Here is an 18,113-nt window from a genome sequence, read left to right as displayed (position 1 = left end):
AAATTGTACATTGCACATCTTTTAGTGATTTAAAGGATATTATAAATTCCCTTGGGGAATTGGGTTCTCTAAAAAAAACTGAATTATATTATATCCCTAATTTTTTTACCGCAGACAATTAGAATACAATAGACTACTTTTGTTATGTTTGCTTTTACTAAATACATCTTCAATTTTAGCCATTGGGACCTGTGAAGGTTCTCTCCTGAGCCTGGTGTTTGATTTTGTTTAGTGGCCCTACCAATTATTAGAGGCCTACCTAATCACCAATTATTATTAGGCTTTCCCCGAGAGGTATTGCAGTAACAGAAGTAGTGGAAACAGTAGCTGTTCCTCTTTGAGTTCATTTATGTTTCTGGAGGACATAGTTTTATGTGTGCATTTTTGCTGAATGTCATTGCAGATACTAACTTGTATTTCTCAAATTGCATTTGCCAACGAAGTGTTTCAGTAGATCCATTCCAAATGACTGGACTGACTGATGTTGCAGACATTATTGATGACCTCATAACAAAAGATGGAATCTCCAGTGAAGAGCTTGGTTTAACAGAACCACAAGCTAAGGCTGTCTCCAGGTAATTGTTGGATAATGAGCTTTAAACCCATTTTCATGTTTATGATTTAAGAATGTTCAAAATCAGTAATTTTTAATGTTTTTTTTTTAAGAAACAAATGTTAATCTTAGAAGATATTTTTTTCTTTATAAATACATTTGGTGATGTTTATATTTCATTCTTCCCTCCCTGTGGGTTATGTTAGGCTGCTACCTCAAGGTCAGCAGTTCAGTCCACCAGCCATTCCTCAGGAGAAAGATGAGGCTTTCTGCTCTGTAAAGATATACAGCCTCAGGAACCTCATTCAGGTCACTATGAGGTGGAATAACTTGACAGCTTACAACCATTACCACCACCTCCCCCTCCAATGGGATATAGTCAGGTTTAGTCACCTAACACAGCACTTCTGTGTCTTGAGAGGTTTTCCAAGGCCTCATCAGTCTGAGTATAACACAAATTTAATCCCATTTCTTCTTAGAATTAATTATTGATAAGTTTTATGTAGTCTACCCATGTAAACATTAGGTTGGAATATTTTTCTGGCAGCCCTTCCTGGGCCAAGAACTGGTTCCTGAAAGAATGAAGACTGATTGTGCTCTAAGCCTTTCCTGAAATACAACTCTTGACAAGCTTATTTATATCAATTGGTCAGCCCTACGAATAGCCAGCTACGCTTCTATGTGAACCAAAGAAAGAAACAAACAAATAAAACCCAAACCCATTGCTGTTGAGTCGAATTCTAATTGTAATAGCTGAATTGAGGTAGCATGTATAGAACGGTCATCTGTGAGTATGAGATAACTTGTTTATATGCTGGTTCTCTTCAGCTTATCTCAGTGTAATGTATTATAAGTAAACTTACTCAAAAGATATACAAAAAAGGCAATTTCTATTTAATGTAGTTATCTGCTGTATTATGACTTCCTTGTCAAGACTACACAGACCCCAACTTTTTTTGTGAAATACGTTTTACTAAGCTTCAATCACATTTATATATGATCAGTCTTTCAGAAAAAATGTTTATGATAGTTTTATGAATATTTCATCAATATTTTAAATGTCAAGAATTTGAGTAAAAACAAAATATGAATTTCAGCTGGTGGGGAAAGCCAGTAAAGAGCTTAAAGATTAACTACAGGAGCCTGTCAGGGACTTATTTCAGTCTTCCAGAGGGGAGGTGGCTCAGACTGGAGAGTGCCTGACAGCCGACTTGAGGAAGTGAGAATGATAGAAGTGATGGGGATTTCTTTACCAAATAGAGAATGGATTGCTAGATGTGTAAAGTTAGATTGTTACATATTGTTTGATTGCTAGATAAGTACAAACGTTCCGTTGGTAATTCTTATCGGTGTATTAGTTTTAGGTTCTTCAAGAATCGAGTGCCAAGATGGAATTTACAAACACAAAAGATTTGTTTGAAGAAATGCCTGTGAGGAAAAAGGGGAGGGAGGCATAGGAATTGGGGACAGCGATCAGATTGTAGTACCAGTGCAGATCTGGCCCCGTGTCCAGCATCTCTAAGATCCCCCCACAGGCTTCATGTTTTGCTGGAAAACTCCCAGCACTCAGCATGTAGTCATACGCAGTTTTAATCTATTACAGCAAAAGGGGTCAAAGGAAAACCGGCACAGAGAAAAGGTGCATTGGGATGAAGTCTGGGGCTAACTAGACAAAAGTTTCCAAGAATCCTCTTCCAGTGAAATTCCTCAAGATGTACCATGACAACATGCATGAAGTGGTGACCACCAGGGAAACTCACTGGAGACTATGCCCAAAGGTTTAATGGAGGCTGTACAAGTAGGCCCTCTCTGCCTACCATGTACCAGGATTCCAGACTCCCAGAAGGAAAAGGAGGTGTTTCATAGAAACCACATTGTACAAACAGTTTCAGCCCAGTGAGCTACTATTCTCATTGAGAATGGTGGGACCCTTTCTGAATTCCAGGTTTCCAGATGGCCAGCTAGCTAGGGGCCAACTCTGTAAGCAGACCATTGTAAGGGTAGTGTCGGGGGTTACGTATTCTTCAGAGATCCCTGTGTAGGAGAGAGAGGAGGAAGGAAGATTGGGTAGAGAGTCCCAGATGACAGTGCAGTTGTAATGTTTCAGTCAGGTCAGTAGTGAGACCTCAGGCAAAGTCACCCAGCAGAGAAGTCTTGTGTCTTGTAAACAATCATATTTCTGTCCTGCTCAGTCATTAACCAGCCCATGGCAAGTGTTGTGTGGACATGAGCTGGGGGACAGTGGGGTAGGAAGCTGAGTGGTGTTTTAAGATTTAGGAAAATACACACATAAGAAAATGCTTAAGGCAGAAGGGAAAATCTACTGTGTCAGTATTACAGCGTACAGTAGGAAGAAGATGAAAGAGGCCCTTGGTGTCCTTTCTGAAATAATTTTCATTGATTTTTAGAGTGATGGGTTAGAGTGAATTTGCTAGAGACACTAAGTGTAAATTACTCTGTAGATGAGCCAAATTTTCCCAAAATAAACAGTATTTATTTGTGGTCCTTATCTGCATGGTGTTGGTGTGCCATGGAGTCGGTTCCAACTCTTAGTGACCCTGTACAGGGTTTCAGAGGCTGTAAATCTTTACAGGAGCAGAAAGCCTCATCTTTCTCCCGAGGAGCAGCTGGTAGTTTCGAACTGCTAACCTTGTGGTTGGCAGCCCGATTCATAACTCACTTTGCTATGCTGCCAGGACTCCCTACCTATCTGCATAACAAATATAAAAGTAAGTGATAACTTTGCCTGTTAAATTTCTCAGGATTCAGCATACTTCTGGCAGACGCTCACAAAGAACTGAGAGGGAGAGAAGAGAGGTTCGTGTCTGGATGAAAAGAAAGCAAAAGGAAAGACTGGCAGAATACTTAAATCAGCTGGCAGAGAAGAGAGGACAAGAGCATGACCCTTTCTGTCCCCGAAACAATCCAGTAAGTCTGTAATCCAAAGGGTAAAGGGACCGTCACAGAATATATATAGTCTTTTTCTGGCAAATATTCAAGAAAAGGATTGACTCAATTTGGATACATTTTTAATTGGAAGAAAAAAAAGTCAGCATTTTATTTAAATTAGGAAAAATTTTAAATGACCTTACTAAACAACAATAGGATGTTCTACAAACTACCTTTTGTTGAACGATTTCAAATATTTTTTCCTAACCCAGGCTAATTATAGCTCTAGCATTAACCAAGTGAGGAGGTTAAATGATTAGGTGATATGTTGGAGTTGTTCCTTTAATTTTCAATGAAATTCAGTACCAGTTGAACAACTGTGTGTGTACAAGGGGGCTTCAAAAAGTTCAGGGAATTGTCTCAGAGACCCCATGGTCAATTGGCACAACGTAGTATGCAAAGACAATATTCTACATCCTATTTTGGTGAGTAGCGTCTGGGATAATAAAAGCTCATAAACAGCCATCTGAGGTGCAGGTATTAGTCTCTGCATGTGGGAAGAAAAAAGAGTGATGAGAAATGAGGCTTGGAATCAGCTTGTCCAGTGGACTAATGGAGCATGCGAACTCAGTCTCCACTATCCTGAGACCAGAAGAACTAGATGGTGTCTGGCTACCACAATAAAAGGTCCTAGATAGAACAGCATAATGTGTTGAACAAAACTCAAAATTATTTAAAAGAAAAAAAAAGAGAGAGTCCTGGCTTACTGGGGCCCTCAACCACACTTCAGGTTGGAAAAGGAACACACCCTCTTTTCACCAAGCAGTAGATAGGTATAGAGAGGGAACAACAACACTAGTAAGGTAGTCTAACTATTAATGATGGGCTGGTCAATCATTCAAAATCAAAGGGGCAACATGTACCTAAGGACAGTGGCAACAAGGAATGGGAAGGTGGGTGGAATGGAAACAAGAGTCACAGAGAGGAAGCAGGTTAACTGTTGTTTCATGGAAGGGATTGCAATCATTGAGATGAAACAAAGTGTATGATTTGGTAAATTTAAAACTCATGATCTTGTCTGTAAATCTTCACTCAATTCACACAAAAAAAGAAAAGCTCATGGAAAAATTCCATTATCTTAAAAGTTTTTCACTAACTTTTTGAAGCACCTTTGTATTAAAATCATTTTCTCCCATTTTAAAAACCTAATTTTCTATCCATAAGTTATGTAAAAAGCATCAAAGAAACAGTGGTCCAGCCATATGCCAATACACCAGTGTTAAATCTGTGTGTATATTTTTGTTTTTAACTGTCGTTTCAACCATCAGCCTTTATATGAGTGCCTTGTAATACGTTGTTCTGGCTAGATCAAGAGTATTTTCAAAATCAAAAGGTGAAACAAAGCAATATTACTTTGATAGCCACATTATTATGAAAATCACATTTAATTACACGTAGGTTACAGTTTGTCTTTTACTTTGTAACATTTTATTTTTTCAGCATCACTGGGTGGAAAACTTTAATAAGTGAGTTTTCTAGATAAGGTTGTCCCATGTGAGAGTGGGAAAACCACTTTCAAAATGTGTCAATTTTGTTACCTTTAAGTGGAGAATGCATGCTGGTTAGTAACAACCTTTTGTGACCTAGGGGGCTACTGAGGTACACGACCAGGATTGTAAAGTGAAGGTATGTGTTCATATTTCCCAGCTCCACTGAAGGGGTTTTCCATCATCATCCCCCCCTTGTCAAATACCCAAGATACTTAAAAATGTGTACAAATTTAGAATAAATTAATATTGTCCATAGGTACTGCTATGTTGATAGACTTTGTGGCATTTGCTTCAAGATTGCAGCCACTTGTTTTGTTATTTTCAGCTTCTGTGTGGGTGAGAAGCCCTGATGTGGTTCTGTAGGATAAGCACTGGACCACAAGGTCAGTTTGAACCACCAGGTCAGCAGTTCAAACTCACCAGCCGCTCCATGGAAACCCTATACAGGGTTGCTATGAGTTGGAACCGACCCAACAGCACATAGCAACAACAATTTGGGTGAGGGGTTGGGATTAATGAAGGAGCCCTCAGGGTCAGAGGTTAAACACTCACCTTCTAACCCAAAGGTTGGCTGTTTGAACTCATGAGTTGCCCGACAAGAGGAAGCTATGGCAGTCAGCCACCATGAAGATGACAGTCTTAGAAACCCTAGATGGGGCAGTTGTGCCCTACCCTATAGGATAATTATGAGCTGGAATTGACTTGAGGGCAGTGAGTTTGGATTTATGGGATTCAAAACAAAAAGCCCAAAGCCACTGCCGTTGATGCCATTCTGACTCATAGAGACGCTGCAGGGCAGAGCAGAGCAGAGCAGAACTGTGCCGTATGGTTTTCAAGATGGTTGTTTTTATGGACGTAGCTTTCCTCCACAGAATGGCTGGTAGGTTCAAACCACTGACCTTTCGAATAGCAGCAGAGTGCTTTAACCACTGTGCCACCAGGACAGTAATGTGGGATGGCTGTAATTTAAGTAGTCTCTGGGTGGTACACATGGTTACATGCTCACTTACTAACTGAAAGGTGGGCTGTTCAAATCCACCCAGAAGCACCTTAGAAAATAAGCCTGGAGGTCTTCACAACCTGGAAAGCTGCGCACACGTGGGGTCACCATGACCTGGAATGGACTCAATGGAATGGACTCAATGGCAAGAAACAACAGGGATGTAGTTTCAATGTGAATTTCCATCAGAAATGGATACTTCTAAATTTATTACTTCTAAATAGGGCATTGAGAAAATGAATTCATTTGGGGTGTCTGCTTATAGATAGATGATTGTATATGTATGTAACTGTGTAAGACTTAACCTTTAACCTCACTAGTAGCTCACAGCAATAACTTAAAATTCTGGAATAAGAGGTATATATCTAATATTTTGTTTGTTTGTTTTATGGTGCATAAGTGTTGAAGATTTTACACATCATAGTCTCTATAGCAGATGGCTTGAAAGCATTTTAAAAATGTAAAAATGTAATTTACGAAGTTCCTTAAATAATTTTAAATGTCTGACTCATTATAGGCCTGTTTTATAAACCAGGCTCTTGGTGAGACTGAAAATAAGTGTAGGTGTCTTTATCTCTAAACTGTTTCCATTTTTCATTTTAAATGCAACTGATAATGTTCTCTCCTTTTGAAAAAAATACATTCATTTCATTAGGAAAGTAGATTATGCATCCTGTTTATTAAATTGGATTTTACTTTAGTTACATGATGCTTTAATTGAACGTTTCCATGCTTTGTGCTTGGTTCAGGAAGCTCCATTATATGACAGTGTTCACATGGCTTCTAAATGGAAAAATGATGTCTTAGCCTCCTGTTAGAATGATTCGTGGGATTTCTTGTTTATCATAGATAATAATGATTTAATTATGTGAACTGAACAATACTGAACAAACTGGGTATTTCTTTTACAGTTTTACATGACTTCACGGGAAATCAGGCTAAGACAGAAGATGAAGCATGAAAAAGACAGGTGAGTTCATTAGCTAGCTTCTGAGCATTTTCTCTGGCTTATTTACCACTGGCATAGCTAGCTATGCCTCCCCGTAAAACAAAATCCCATTGCTGTTGACTTGATTCTCCCACAAAGCAGCCTATAAGGACAGACTTGAACCACCCCATCCAGTGCGTTTCCAAGGCTACAGCTACTTCTCACTTACTGGCTGTCTCATTATCTGACATTTCCCATTGTGTTTATCAGTAACATATGTGTGGCAGTAACAAATACCAAAGTGCAAGGTGATGGCTGTAATGGTTAAGATGTCATGTCAACTTGGCTGATCCATGATTCTTAATGGCTTGGCAGTGATGTAATGATGTAATTTGGCGGATATGTAGGAGACCAGTCATCCTCCATTTTCCCATAATGACAATTTTCACTTAATGACCTGGTCTGTGGATAAGTGAGATGTGGGTGTAATCTTTATGGAGAGAGACTGCTACATCTTTCTTCTGTGGTGCAGCTGGTAGATTTGAACCACCATATGCCTTATGAGTTCTATTTTTCAAAATTGCCCTCTTTTTGGTCAATAAAGATGAAATCATGGGAGAAATAACTGCAAAGGAAAAATAAAGGACTCTATACATTTAGTTTCAAATATCTTTATGTTCCATTCCTTTTTTTTTTTTTGCATTAGGCAAATCTGCTGCACAAGACCTTTTTTTTCCTTTTATTTTTAATGTTTCATTGTGAATTATGTGATAGTTTACATGGGAGAACATTAGTTTTACATTCATCCTATCATATATCGTTTCATTGCCATGGTTACAATCCCCTCCATGCATCATCAACCAACCAAAGGGTATATCCTACAAGCTTGCCCCCCAGTCGTCAGCACACAGACCCTCTCCCTCTCTGGGTCTAAAGTCCCCAGCTACTCCACCTCTTCACATCATCGTCTCTGCCTTCATCTCTGGCATTACTGCTTCTCTGGGTAGGGTCCCGCTCGCTATCTGCTCTTCTCCCTTCATGGTCCCAGGGACCTCCGCTCCTAGACTGCAAAGTTAATTAATCCCATCCTTGCTACAAAACATCTACCTTTACATTTCCAACCCTCACAATCAGTCCTGATAATAATTATTCACTATTGTATCATTTCATTTCATTTCATCAGCCCCTCCTAGACAGATTGGATACTACTCAGTGGAGATTCTACCTTCCTCCATGCCCTCTGGATCTAAGTTCCCTCTTGAAAGCTTGTAAGCCAGTCACTTCTTGCCTTTGTACCCCCCCCACTTTGGGTAGCCAATGTCCAAGTTGCCCATCCCTGTCTACTCTGTGTGTGGAGGGGGTGGGAATGATCCTTGCTGTAAAGACTTATTCCCTCTTTTGAGCTACTGCATCCATAGGTATAGGTCAAGTTCATCAAATTGTATCAGATTACTTTTTCCTCTTGTTTCTTCTTCTAGTTGAGCTCTGATCATCCAGACATTGAAGCCAGGTCAAGTGGGTATTATCTGCAAGTGTGGGTGTTCTTATGAATATGCCCTCTCTTCTTATCAGCTGGACGCTTTACTCTCCACTCTAGTCCTCTGTGGCTATGTCACTGATTCTGGGCTCAGGAGTACCTACGTCTTGCCACACTGCTGGCCAACCAGGTCTCCACCCAGGTTCACAGGAGTCTGTTGAATGTTGTAGGGCTTAGTTCACAGCTTCATTGCTGTTTTTCCCTCACTTCCCCTTATCGGTGACATACGTGGTCACTAATCAGAGCATTGAGTATTCCCATTGAGTCTTAGTCTTGGAAAGGGGTTTTTGCTCTGAGGGGACCCGACCACTTGCCTTGATGTCTCCTGGGCGAGCAGCTTGCTTGTTCTTATAGTAATCAGTCGGTCTGCCTATATTGTTTGTATTTTTCCTGTCGATCTTTCTTTCAAGAAGTATCTTCTGTTCTTCTAGCCGCTTCAGGCTGGTCTGCCCGTCCTTTCAAGTGGAAATTTCCCACTTCAGAAGATTCTGGATCCTGTTCAGGATTCCACCTACAGTCTTATGTAACGCAGAGGCTCTGCAGGAAGCCTCCTTCACTGGGCACATTGTAGCCCCATTTTAGGTATTCCAATCAGTTATAGACAGAAGATGGACCTACAAGCTTTCTATAGTGATATTTCTGGCTATTCTTTTCTCTCCCCTTCAAGTGTCTATTTTATAATGGTATGCAGGGGAAACCAAGATTCAAAAGACAGCCAAGCATCTTAACATTATTAACCCCTCTTTTCCCCATTCCAACCATGTCTCAATCCCTGTATCCAGAGTCCTGTTGTTACAAGGTTGTGCATACATCATTCTTTACCTCTGTCCTACTTAGCCCATGCAAAACTAATTGCTCTCCTATCTTCTTTTTCCATTCCCCTCCCCCTTCTTGTATATTGGGCCCCCTTCCCCAGCTATCCTGTGTCTATTCCCTGCCCTGTGTTCCACCTTTCCCTCCCTCCCCTCATCCCACTCCCCACAGCCCAGCAACCAGCAAAGAATCACACACACACACACACACACACACCCTTTAGTATGGGTTCTTTTTCTTAGTCTTTTAAAGTAGTGGTCCTATGCAGTATTTCTCCTTTTGTGACTGACTAATTTTACTCAACATAATATCCTCAAGGTTCATCCATATTATGTGGTGGCTTGCAACTTCCTTGTTATTCTTCAAGGTAGCATAATATTCCATTGTGTTTATGTACGTGTGTATGTACCGCAGTTTGTTTATCCATTCTTCAGTTGATGGGCGCTAAGGCTGTCTCGGTCTTTTTGCTATTGTAAATAGCGCTGCTATGAACGTTGGTGTGCATATATCTACTTGTGTTATGACTCGTATTTCTTGTGGGTAAATACCAAGTAGAGGAATTGCTGGATCATCAGGTATTTCTCTTTCCAACCTTCTGAGGAAGCGCCATATTGCTTTCCAGATAGGTTGGACCATTTTGCAGTCCTACCAGCAATGCAGGAGTGACCCAGTCTCTCCACATCCCTGGCAGCATTTATTGTCCTCTACATTTTTGATCTTTGCTGTTATTGCTGGTATGAGATGGTATCTCATTGTTGTTTTGATTTGTATTTCTCTAATGGCTAGTGATCATGAACATTTCTTCCTATGTTTGTTTGCTGCCTTGGTGAAGTGTCTGTTCATGTCCTATGCCCATTTTTTAATTGGGTTATTTGTCCATTCAATTTTTATGAGGTTAATTTCTATTATTCCCTTCTCTGTCACTCCCAGGCCATAACTTGTAAGCACCATTACTAATACTGCTTAATGATTTTCATAAGTCTGATAAACAGTTATTTTTGAAGAGCACTGGAAAAAAAACGCTAGGTGGTCTGTAAACATTATGTTCCCTCTAGAAATACGAACTGGAAGTGATTCTTTTAGTAAATGATGTTTAATAATTTTGTCTTAAGGTTGCTACTCTCTGACCACTATAATCGTCGAATCTCACAAGCATACAGTCTGATGAATGAACTGTTATCTGAGTCAGTGCATCTACCAACAACTGCACAGAAATCATTGCCTAAGAAACCTAGAACTGCTCAGATTTCCAGAAAGCAATGTTCCTCTTTTCCAAACAGGTAAGACATGTTTTATCATTTAACAAGGTAACTTTGTTGTTGTTGAGTGCCGTCGAGTCAGTTTTGACTCCTAGCAACCCTGTATATGGTTTCCAAGGAGTGACTGAAAGCTTGAACTGTCACCAGCGCATTAACCCACAGCGCCACACCAGGACTCCAAGGTAACTTTAGGCCTGATTAAAAAAAAAAAAATGCAGTTCTTTTGTGAGCGAAGTTTAATGTATCTGCCTCACTATGCTCAGAGTTATGAGGGTGAGGTGAAGAAAATAATAGCTCCACAATTATGAGGTCTTTATAAATTTGAAGAATCACCAATAAAGCACTTCAGTTCAGTTAATATGATTTCTATTCAATCCTGATTTTTTTAAAAATAATTTTTATTTTATTTATAATTTTCTTCCTATTGTCCTTTTCTTCCTGTTTCTCTATTTGTCATCTTCACTTGAAGGATCCAACCTGTCCTTACCACCAGTTCCCACTTCTCCCTCCCCAATTATGCTGATTTCATTATAGATGCTGCATGTTATATGGTGGTGGTGATAGTGTGCCATGGAGTCGGTTCCAACTCATAGCGACCCTGTATAGGGTTTCCAAGGCCGTAAATCTTTATGGGAGCAGAAAGCCTCATTTTCTCCCACAGAGTAACTGGTAGATTTGAACTGCTGACCTTGTGAGTATCAGACTTGCTCATAAGCTACTATGCTACCTATGCTACCAAGGCTCCTTGTTAAACATTTAGTCTTACATCAAAACTATATTTATCTTCAGTAATGGCCTTCAGTGTGCTTGGATATGAGTCTGTTAGACAGGAATTAATTCAGCATAGCATTCTTAAGCGTTATCCAAGTGTAAAGTTTCTTGTATATGGTAAAAAAAAAGTTACATCTGTTGATGATCCATAAGGCGGCATTAAGTACCATTTTGTTAAGAATGACCACCTTGTGATCTCTGGCTAGATGCATGGATAAACATGCAGGGTCAATGGGGTAAGGTAGAGTGGCTGAATACCAACAAATATATATATATACAGTTAGTTAGATAGATAGATAAGATAGGTAGATAGATAGATTTGACAGAGAATATCTGTACATTGATATCTGTACCTTTGCTGCAAATATATCTATGAATGTGGTGAATACCAGGGGCAAAAGTTATAAAACCTTTGTAGACAGAAGTGAAGCCCTTTATGAAATGCGTTGCTGGCCTGGGTCTCAGGATCACCATGGTCAGCTGGCATAACCTAGTCCACAATGACAAGGGGCTACAGCCTGCTTTGGCCTGGGGCTCAGCACTGTAGTCTCAGGATCACCATGGTCAGCTGGCATAACCTAGTCCATAATGACAATGGGCTACAGCCTGCTTTGTTGTCTCTCCCTGACCCCGTGGGTAAAGAAGGGTAATCGCAATTGAAGATACCTGGAAACAATTAGTCCAATAGGCTAATGGATTAAGTCTCCATGACCAGAAGAAATTAGGTGGTGCCCGGCTAGCACTACCAAATTCTCTAAAAGAGATTATATTAGAAGGTCTTGGATAAAGTGGGAGAAAAATATGGACCAAAACTGAAAATCAAAAAAAAAAAACAGGCTTACTGGTCAGACAGAGACTGGTGGAACCCTGAGACCACGGCCCTTATCATACTTCAGGTTTGGAAATGACGTCACTGCCATGGCTCAGTGTTCAGCCAAACAATAGACAGGTCTGTGAGAGGACCAGTAACACTGCGTAGTAATGTACATGTTAGAATAATCAGCTTTTAGAGATGAAAAGGGCAGCATTTACCTACAGGTCGTGTGAGAAACAGAAAACAAAGTGAAGTGAGGTTACATTTTGAAGACTGCACTCAAAATCTGTGTGAGCTGTTGAGTGGAAAACTAATCTGCTCTGTAAACCTTCACCTAAGACGTATAAAAAAATGACCACTTTTGATAAAATATAGTAGATTCTCATTATTCCTGGTAGTTATTACCCTATAAAGTCCCTGTGAACACTGAAATAGTGACTACCAAACCAGCTTTGTTCCACCTCAGCTGAGTATTGTTGGTCCTTTGTGGGTGCATATCTGACACACTCACAAATACACAATCCCTACATAACAGTCAACTGTGAATGATTAGGATTATGAACATACTTACAGTGTGGCGCTGTGGAGTAATGCACTAGACTGCAAGGTGAGTTTGAACTTCAAGGTTGGTGGTTCAAATTACACCAGCTGCTCCTTGGAAACCGTATACAGGGTCACTAAGAGTTGGAGCTGACTCGATGGCACTTAATAACAGCAACAGGAGCATAGAGGAAATGCTATCGTTAAACCTGGATGTAATCAGATGACTAATGTGTATAGTTGGGGGTTACTGAAAATACCAGAGACTCCCCTTTAATCCTTTCTAGAATAAAGCAGTATATAAATAACTACCAAAGACATGGAGAACTTGAAATAGATAACCAAATGAATTTTTTTTAAATGTTTGAAGTGTGGGATGTGAAGATAATTAGTTGAGGGATATCATATGCTGAAAGGAGCTCTTGTAGTATAATGGTTATGAATTGGGCTGCTAACCTCAAGGTCGGCAGTTCGAAACTACCAGCCGTTCCACGGGAGAAAGGCTTTCTGCTCCTGTAAAGATTTACAGCCTCGGAAACCCTGTGCAGGGTCACTATGAGTCAGAACCGACTCCACAGTACTTAACAACAACAACAAATTATATGCTGAGAGGAGCTCTGGTAGCATAGTGGTTACAAATCGGGCTGCAAACCTCAAGGTCAGTAGTTTGAAACTACCAGCTGTTCCATGGGAGAAAGAGGAGGCTTTCTGCTCCTGTAATAATTTGCAGCTTCAGAAGCCCTGAACAGGGTCCTTATGAGTCGGAACTGACTCCATGGCACACTACCAGCAGCACCATGACATGCTGAGGGGAGTGTGATGGCTCCATACACTAAGCAGTGGACTGCGAACCACAAGGTCTGAGGTACGAGCCTGTCAGTTGCTCCTTGAGAGAAAGGTGAGGTTTCCTGCTCCCTAAACAGGGTTACTAAGAATCAGAACGGACGGCATTTAACAACAACAACAAATTGTTACTTCATCACTGAGTTGCAGAATGTAAGCAGTCAAGTGAATATTAATCCGAAGTATAATTTAAGCTTTTGGAAATATTAAAATTTATCATTGATATGAAAATCTAAGAGCATAATTACATAATTTCTACTTTAGAGAAAATCAACGTGGTCAAAAGTTTAGACCTGGAAAAGTCAGCTGTGTATCCAAATCAAGTTATTGCCCAAAGGAGAAAACTTTTGTGCAGCCTCAAGATTCACCTTGGCCAGGTGGTAAGTCTTATAAACTTTTTTATATTGTGTGATTTGGACTTATTCCTTGTTGTTTCAAAAGCTGTGTTTTTATTCATAAAAGCTAGTAGAAAAACAATTCTCATTTTAATAAAATGCACGAGGTGGGTAAAGCCTAGCAGTTGTGGGATTCTGTTCTGTTTCTCTGAAATAAGACCATAGCATTCTTTTTTAAGTATTGGGCTTTATATAATAGAATTTAAAGTTTAGGAGTTACATATAAACTTTTCCCAGAATCTGTCCTTCTATGAGTCTGACTAAAGACATAGGCATTTTCACAAATCAGGTTCATATAGACTGGAGGAAGCTACGTCAGGAATAGTAAGAGGCTAATAGGTTCCAATAGGAATCATACCATGTTTTTATTCCTTTCGAACATTCTTTTCCACATTTAAAAATATAGTATTTGTTATCTTCATTAATAGATGAATGATTAAAGAAAACATGGTAAATATATACAGTGGAGTATTTAGCCAAAAAAGTGAAATTCTGAAAATGCTACCACATGGATAAAACTTTAAAACATTATTAGAAGAAAAATAAACCAGGTACTAAAAGACCAATAATATAGGATCTCACTTATGTGAAATATGTAGAATAGGCAAATGATGGTTACTATGAGTTGGGAAGTGTCACCACACCATGATGCAAATGTGCCAGGTCTTTTTTGGTCTTCTATATTTGTCCAAAATTTGACAGTAAATTCGTTATTGTTTAGTGCCATTGAGTCAGTTAGACTCATAGTGACCATGAATAGGGCTTCAGAGGAGCAGCTGGTGTATTTGAACCGCCAACCTTGCAGTTCAAAACGACCTTACAGTCCAGTGCTTATCCTACAGCACCACACCAAGACAGTAAATGTTGTTTTTGTTGTTGTTAGTTAACATCGAGTCCGTACCGACTCATAACACTGTCCGGTCCTGCACCAGCCTCACAATCTTTGCTACTCTTGAGCCCGTAGCTGCTGCCACTATTGGAGGTCCTTCTCTTGTTCACTGACCCTCCACTTTTCCAAGCATGATATCTTTCTCCAGGAAGGATAATATGGCCGAAGTATGAGAGATTAAGTCTGGTCATCCTAGCTTCCAAGAAGCACTCTGACTGTACTTCTTCCAACACAGATTTGTTCTTCTGACTGCCCATGGTACTTGTAGTATTCTTTTCCAACACCATAACACAACTGCATCAATTCTTCTACAGTCTTCCTTATTCACTGTCCGGCTTTCACATGCATATGAGGTAATTGAAAATACTATGACTTGGGTCAAGTGCACCTTAGTCCTCAACTGACATCTTTGGTCTTGTGCAGCAGATTTGCATAATGCAATACATCATTTGATTTCTTGACTACTGCTTTCATGACTGTTCCTTCCTCTTGATCATATGCTACCTCTTGAAACAGTTGAACATCAACCATTTCCTTCTGGTACAGTGACTCTGTGTATTCCTTCCTTCTTTGATGCTTTCTGCATCATTCAATAATTTACCCAAAACATCCTTCATTAATGAAAGTCAAAGCTTGAATTTTTTCTTCAGGAATTCCCTCAGCTTGAGAAATGCTGAGCGTGTTCTTCCCTTTTGGTATTCTAACTCCAGGTGTTTGCACAGTTCATTATAATATTTGACTTTGTCTTCTTAAGCTGCCTTGTGAAATTTTGTATTCAGCATTTTACCTCCTGATGTCTTCCATTTGGTTTAGCACTGTGGAGCAAGTTTCAGAGGCTCTTCTCCAGTTTGGTCTTTTCCTTCTTTCTTGTCTTCTTAGTGACCTTTTGCCCTCATCCTCAGGATAATAAATGTTGTTGTTATGTGCCGTGGAATCGGTTCCGACTCATAGCGACCCGGTACAGGGTTTCTGAGGGTGTAAATCTTTACGGGAGTAGAAAGCCTCATCTTTCTCCCGCGGAGCAGCTGGTAGTTTCGAACTGCTGACCTTGTGGTTCACAGCCCGATTTGTAACCACTACGCTACCAGGACAATAAATAGTTGCCGTTAATGTTTGAGTTTAAGAAACTTTCATTAATACTTCTCTTGATAAAACTTCATTTGAAAGTCATAAGCATAAACTGCTGTTGGGTTTATTTCCCCTCTCTGGTTGACAGAAATGTTTTCAGGCACATCTGTCATTTGACAAAGGACCATGGCTCTGCTATAATGAGAGTATACCAATTCTAAACCTTTGTTTGCACTTCTGATTTGCCCTCTTGGTTCAAAGTAACCACCATCTTTTGGGCTTGGTGAGTGGACTCATTTGATCAGGAGAAGGTTTGTGTCTTCGGAGAGCTTATAGTACAAGTTGTATGACATTACGCATGCATACTGACGAATAAAGATTGCCTGTCTCTATAGGAACTGCCACTTTTACCATCCACGAGAAAACTGGAGGAACCAAAGCAGCAAGACGGAGTGCTGTGCAGTCTCCAGTTGGCCTCCAAAGAGGTAAGTGATCGATAAAGAACTGAAATTCTTGAGTTTTAAGACTAATTTTTTAACTTTTCGTTGTGAGTTGAGTGAAGATTTACAGAGCAGATCATCAGTTTTGTATCAAAAAATCGTTTCATCTCACTGATTGTAACCACCCCAGTGTAACATCCCTTACCCACTTCTTCCTGCTGCTCAGGCTGCCCTTCCTTCTGTCTCAACCACTCGGAATTCCGTCCTTAGGTAAATGCTGCTTTTTAAAAAAATCTTGAATGACTTAACCATTCTGTGGTGTGTCTGCCTCACTGCCGTTGCTGTCTCTCCTATGTACCTAATCTACTGCTTCTCTGAGAATTGAGCCTTGGTTCTGAATGGTGGCCAAGGATTTTAGACTCATGATTCCAATAGTCTTTATCTGACCTACTGGTCTTAGACTACGTTTTTAAAAATCACAAACCAGTCTTAGAAATTTAAACACTGTTGTTGTTATTAAGTGCTGTCAAGTCGGTTCCTGAGGAGTGACTGAACTGCCAACCTTGAGGTTTAAACCAACTTTGCAGTACAGTGTATTAGCCTGCAGCACCACACCATGACTCCATTACAACATAAAATATTGAGTTAAGGGTGTGGTGTTTCAGAGAAGAGGTGTTGGAGTTGGCATGTTTGATATTAATACATCACTTAACTGCCATTGAGTTGGTTCTAACTCATAGCGACCATGTACAACAGGGTTTCCAGGGAGCAGCTGGTAGGTTTATACTGCTGATCTTGTGGTTCGCAGTCTAGTGTTAATCCTACAGCGACACACCAGAAGTCCACTTACTTCAGAGTATTGGGCAAATTCCTAACCCATTTCTGTAAACTTCGGTAATTTTCACCTGCCAAATGAGGATTATAATAGAATTTATATAAGGAAGAAGACTTAAAATACTTTCTGATGAAGATCAAAGACCATAGCCTTCAGTATTATTTGCAACTACTGTATAGAAAACAAAAATCCTCACCTCTGGACCAATAAATAACAACATGATAAATGGAGAAAAGATTAAAGTTGTCAAAGACTTCATTTTGCTTGGCTCCACCAACAACTCTCACAGAAGTAGCAGTCAAAAAGCTGAATTGACATATTGCATTAGATAAATCTGTTGCAAAAGACCTCTTTAAAGTGTTACTGAGCAAAGATGTCATTTTGAGGGCTATGGTACACTTGACCCAAGCCATGGTATTTTCAGTTGCCTCATATGCAAGTTGGACAATGAATAAGGAAGATCAAAGAAGACTTGATGCATTTGAATTATGGTGTAGGTTGTTGTTATTAGGTGTCATCGAGTCGGTACTGACTCATAGGGACCTTATGCACAGCAGAATGAAACACTGCCCAATCCTGGGCCAACCTCACTATTGTTGCCACACTTGAACCCATTGATGCTCCCACTTTGCCAATGCATCTCACTGGGGGTCTTCCTCTTTTTCTCTGACCCTCCACCGTACCAAACATGATATCCTTCTCCAGGCCAACCAGGTCTCCACCCGTGTTCACAGGAGTCTATTGAACATTGTAGGGCTTAGCTCACACCTTCATTGCTGTTTTTCCCACTTCCCCTTATCGGTGATGAACGTGGTCACCAATCAAGAGCGTGTATTCCCATTGAGTCTTAGTCTTAGAAGGGGATTTGTCCTGAGGGGACCTGACCTCTTAGCACATTTTGTTGTAATATTTCACTTTATCTTCTTGAGCTGATCTTTGAAATTTTCTGTTCAGCTCTTGGACCTCCTCATTTCTTCCATTTGCTTTAG

At 40.0% G+C, this 18,113-nt stretch overlaps 1 protein-coding gene across 1 annotated transcript in view; it reads left to right on the top strand.

Moving 5' to 3' along the window:
- LOC102811747 (chromosome unknown open reading frame, human C5orf42) overlaps positions 1-18,113 on the top strand; it is a 190,709-nt gene that overhangs the window by 166,433 nt on the left and 6,163 nt on the right. Inside the window, 6 exon segments of the mRNA XM_006876934.1 lie at positions 444-575; positions 3,316-3,481; positions 6,904-6,962; positions 10,383-10,550; positions 13,762-13,877; positions 16,245-16,334. Coding sequence (XP_006876996.1) covers positions 444-575; positions 3,316-3,481; positions 6,904-6,962; positions 10,383-10,550; positions 13,762-13,877; positions 16,245-16,334 — 731 coding nt within the window.

This window comes from Chrysochloris asiatica, unplaced genomic scaffold (assembly GCF_000296735.1).
Source record: "Chrysochloris asiatica unplaced genomic scaffold, ChrAsi1.0 scaffold00430, whole genome shotgun sequence".
In the NCBI taxonomy this organism is placed as follows: Eukaryota; Metazoa; Chordata; class Mammalia; order Afrosoricida; family Chrysochloridae; genus Chrysochloris; species Chrysochloris asiatica.
The sequence above is the reverse complement of the archived record's forward strand: the minus strand, read 5'-3'. Positions and strand labels throughout refer to the sequence as shown.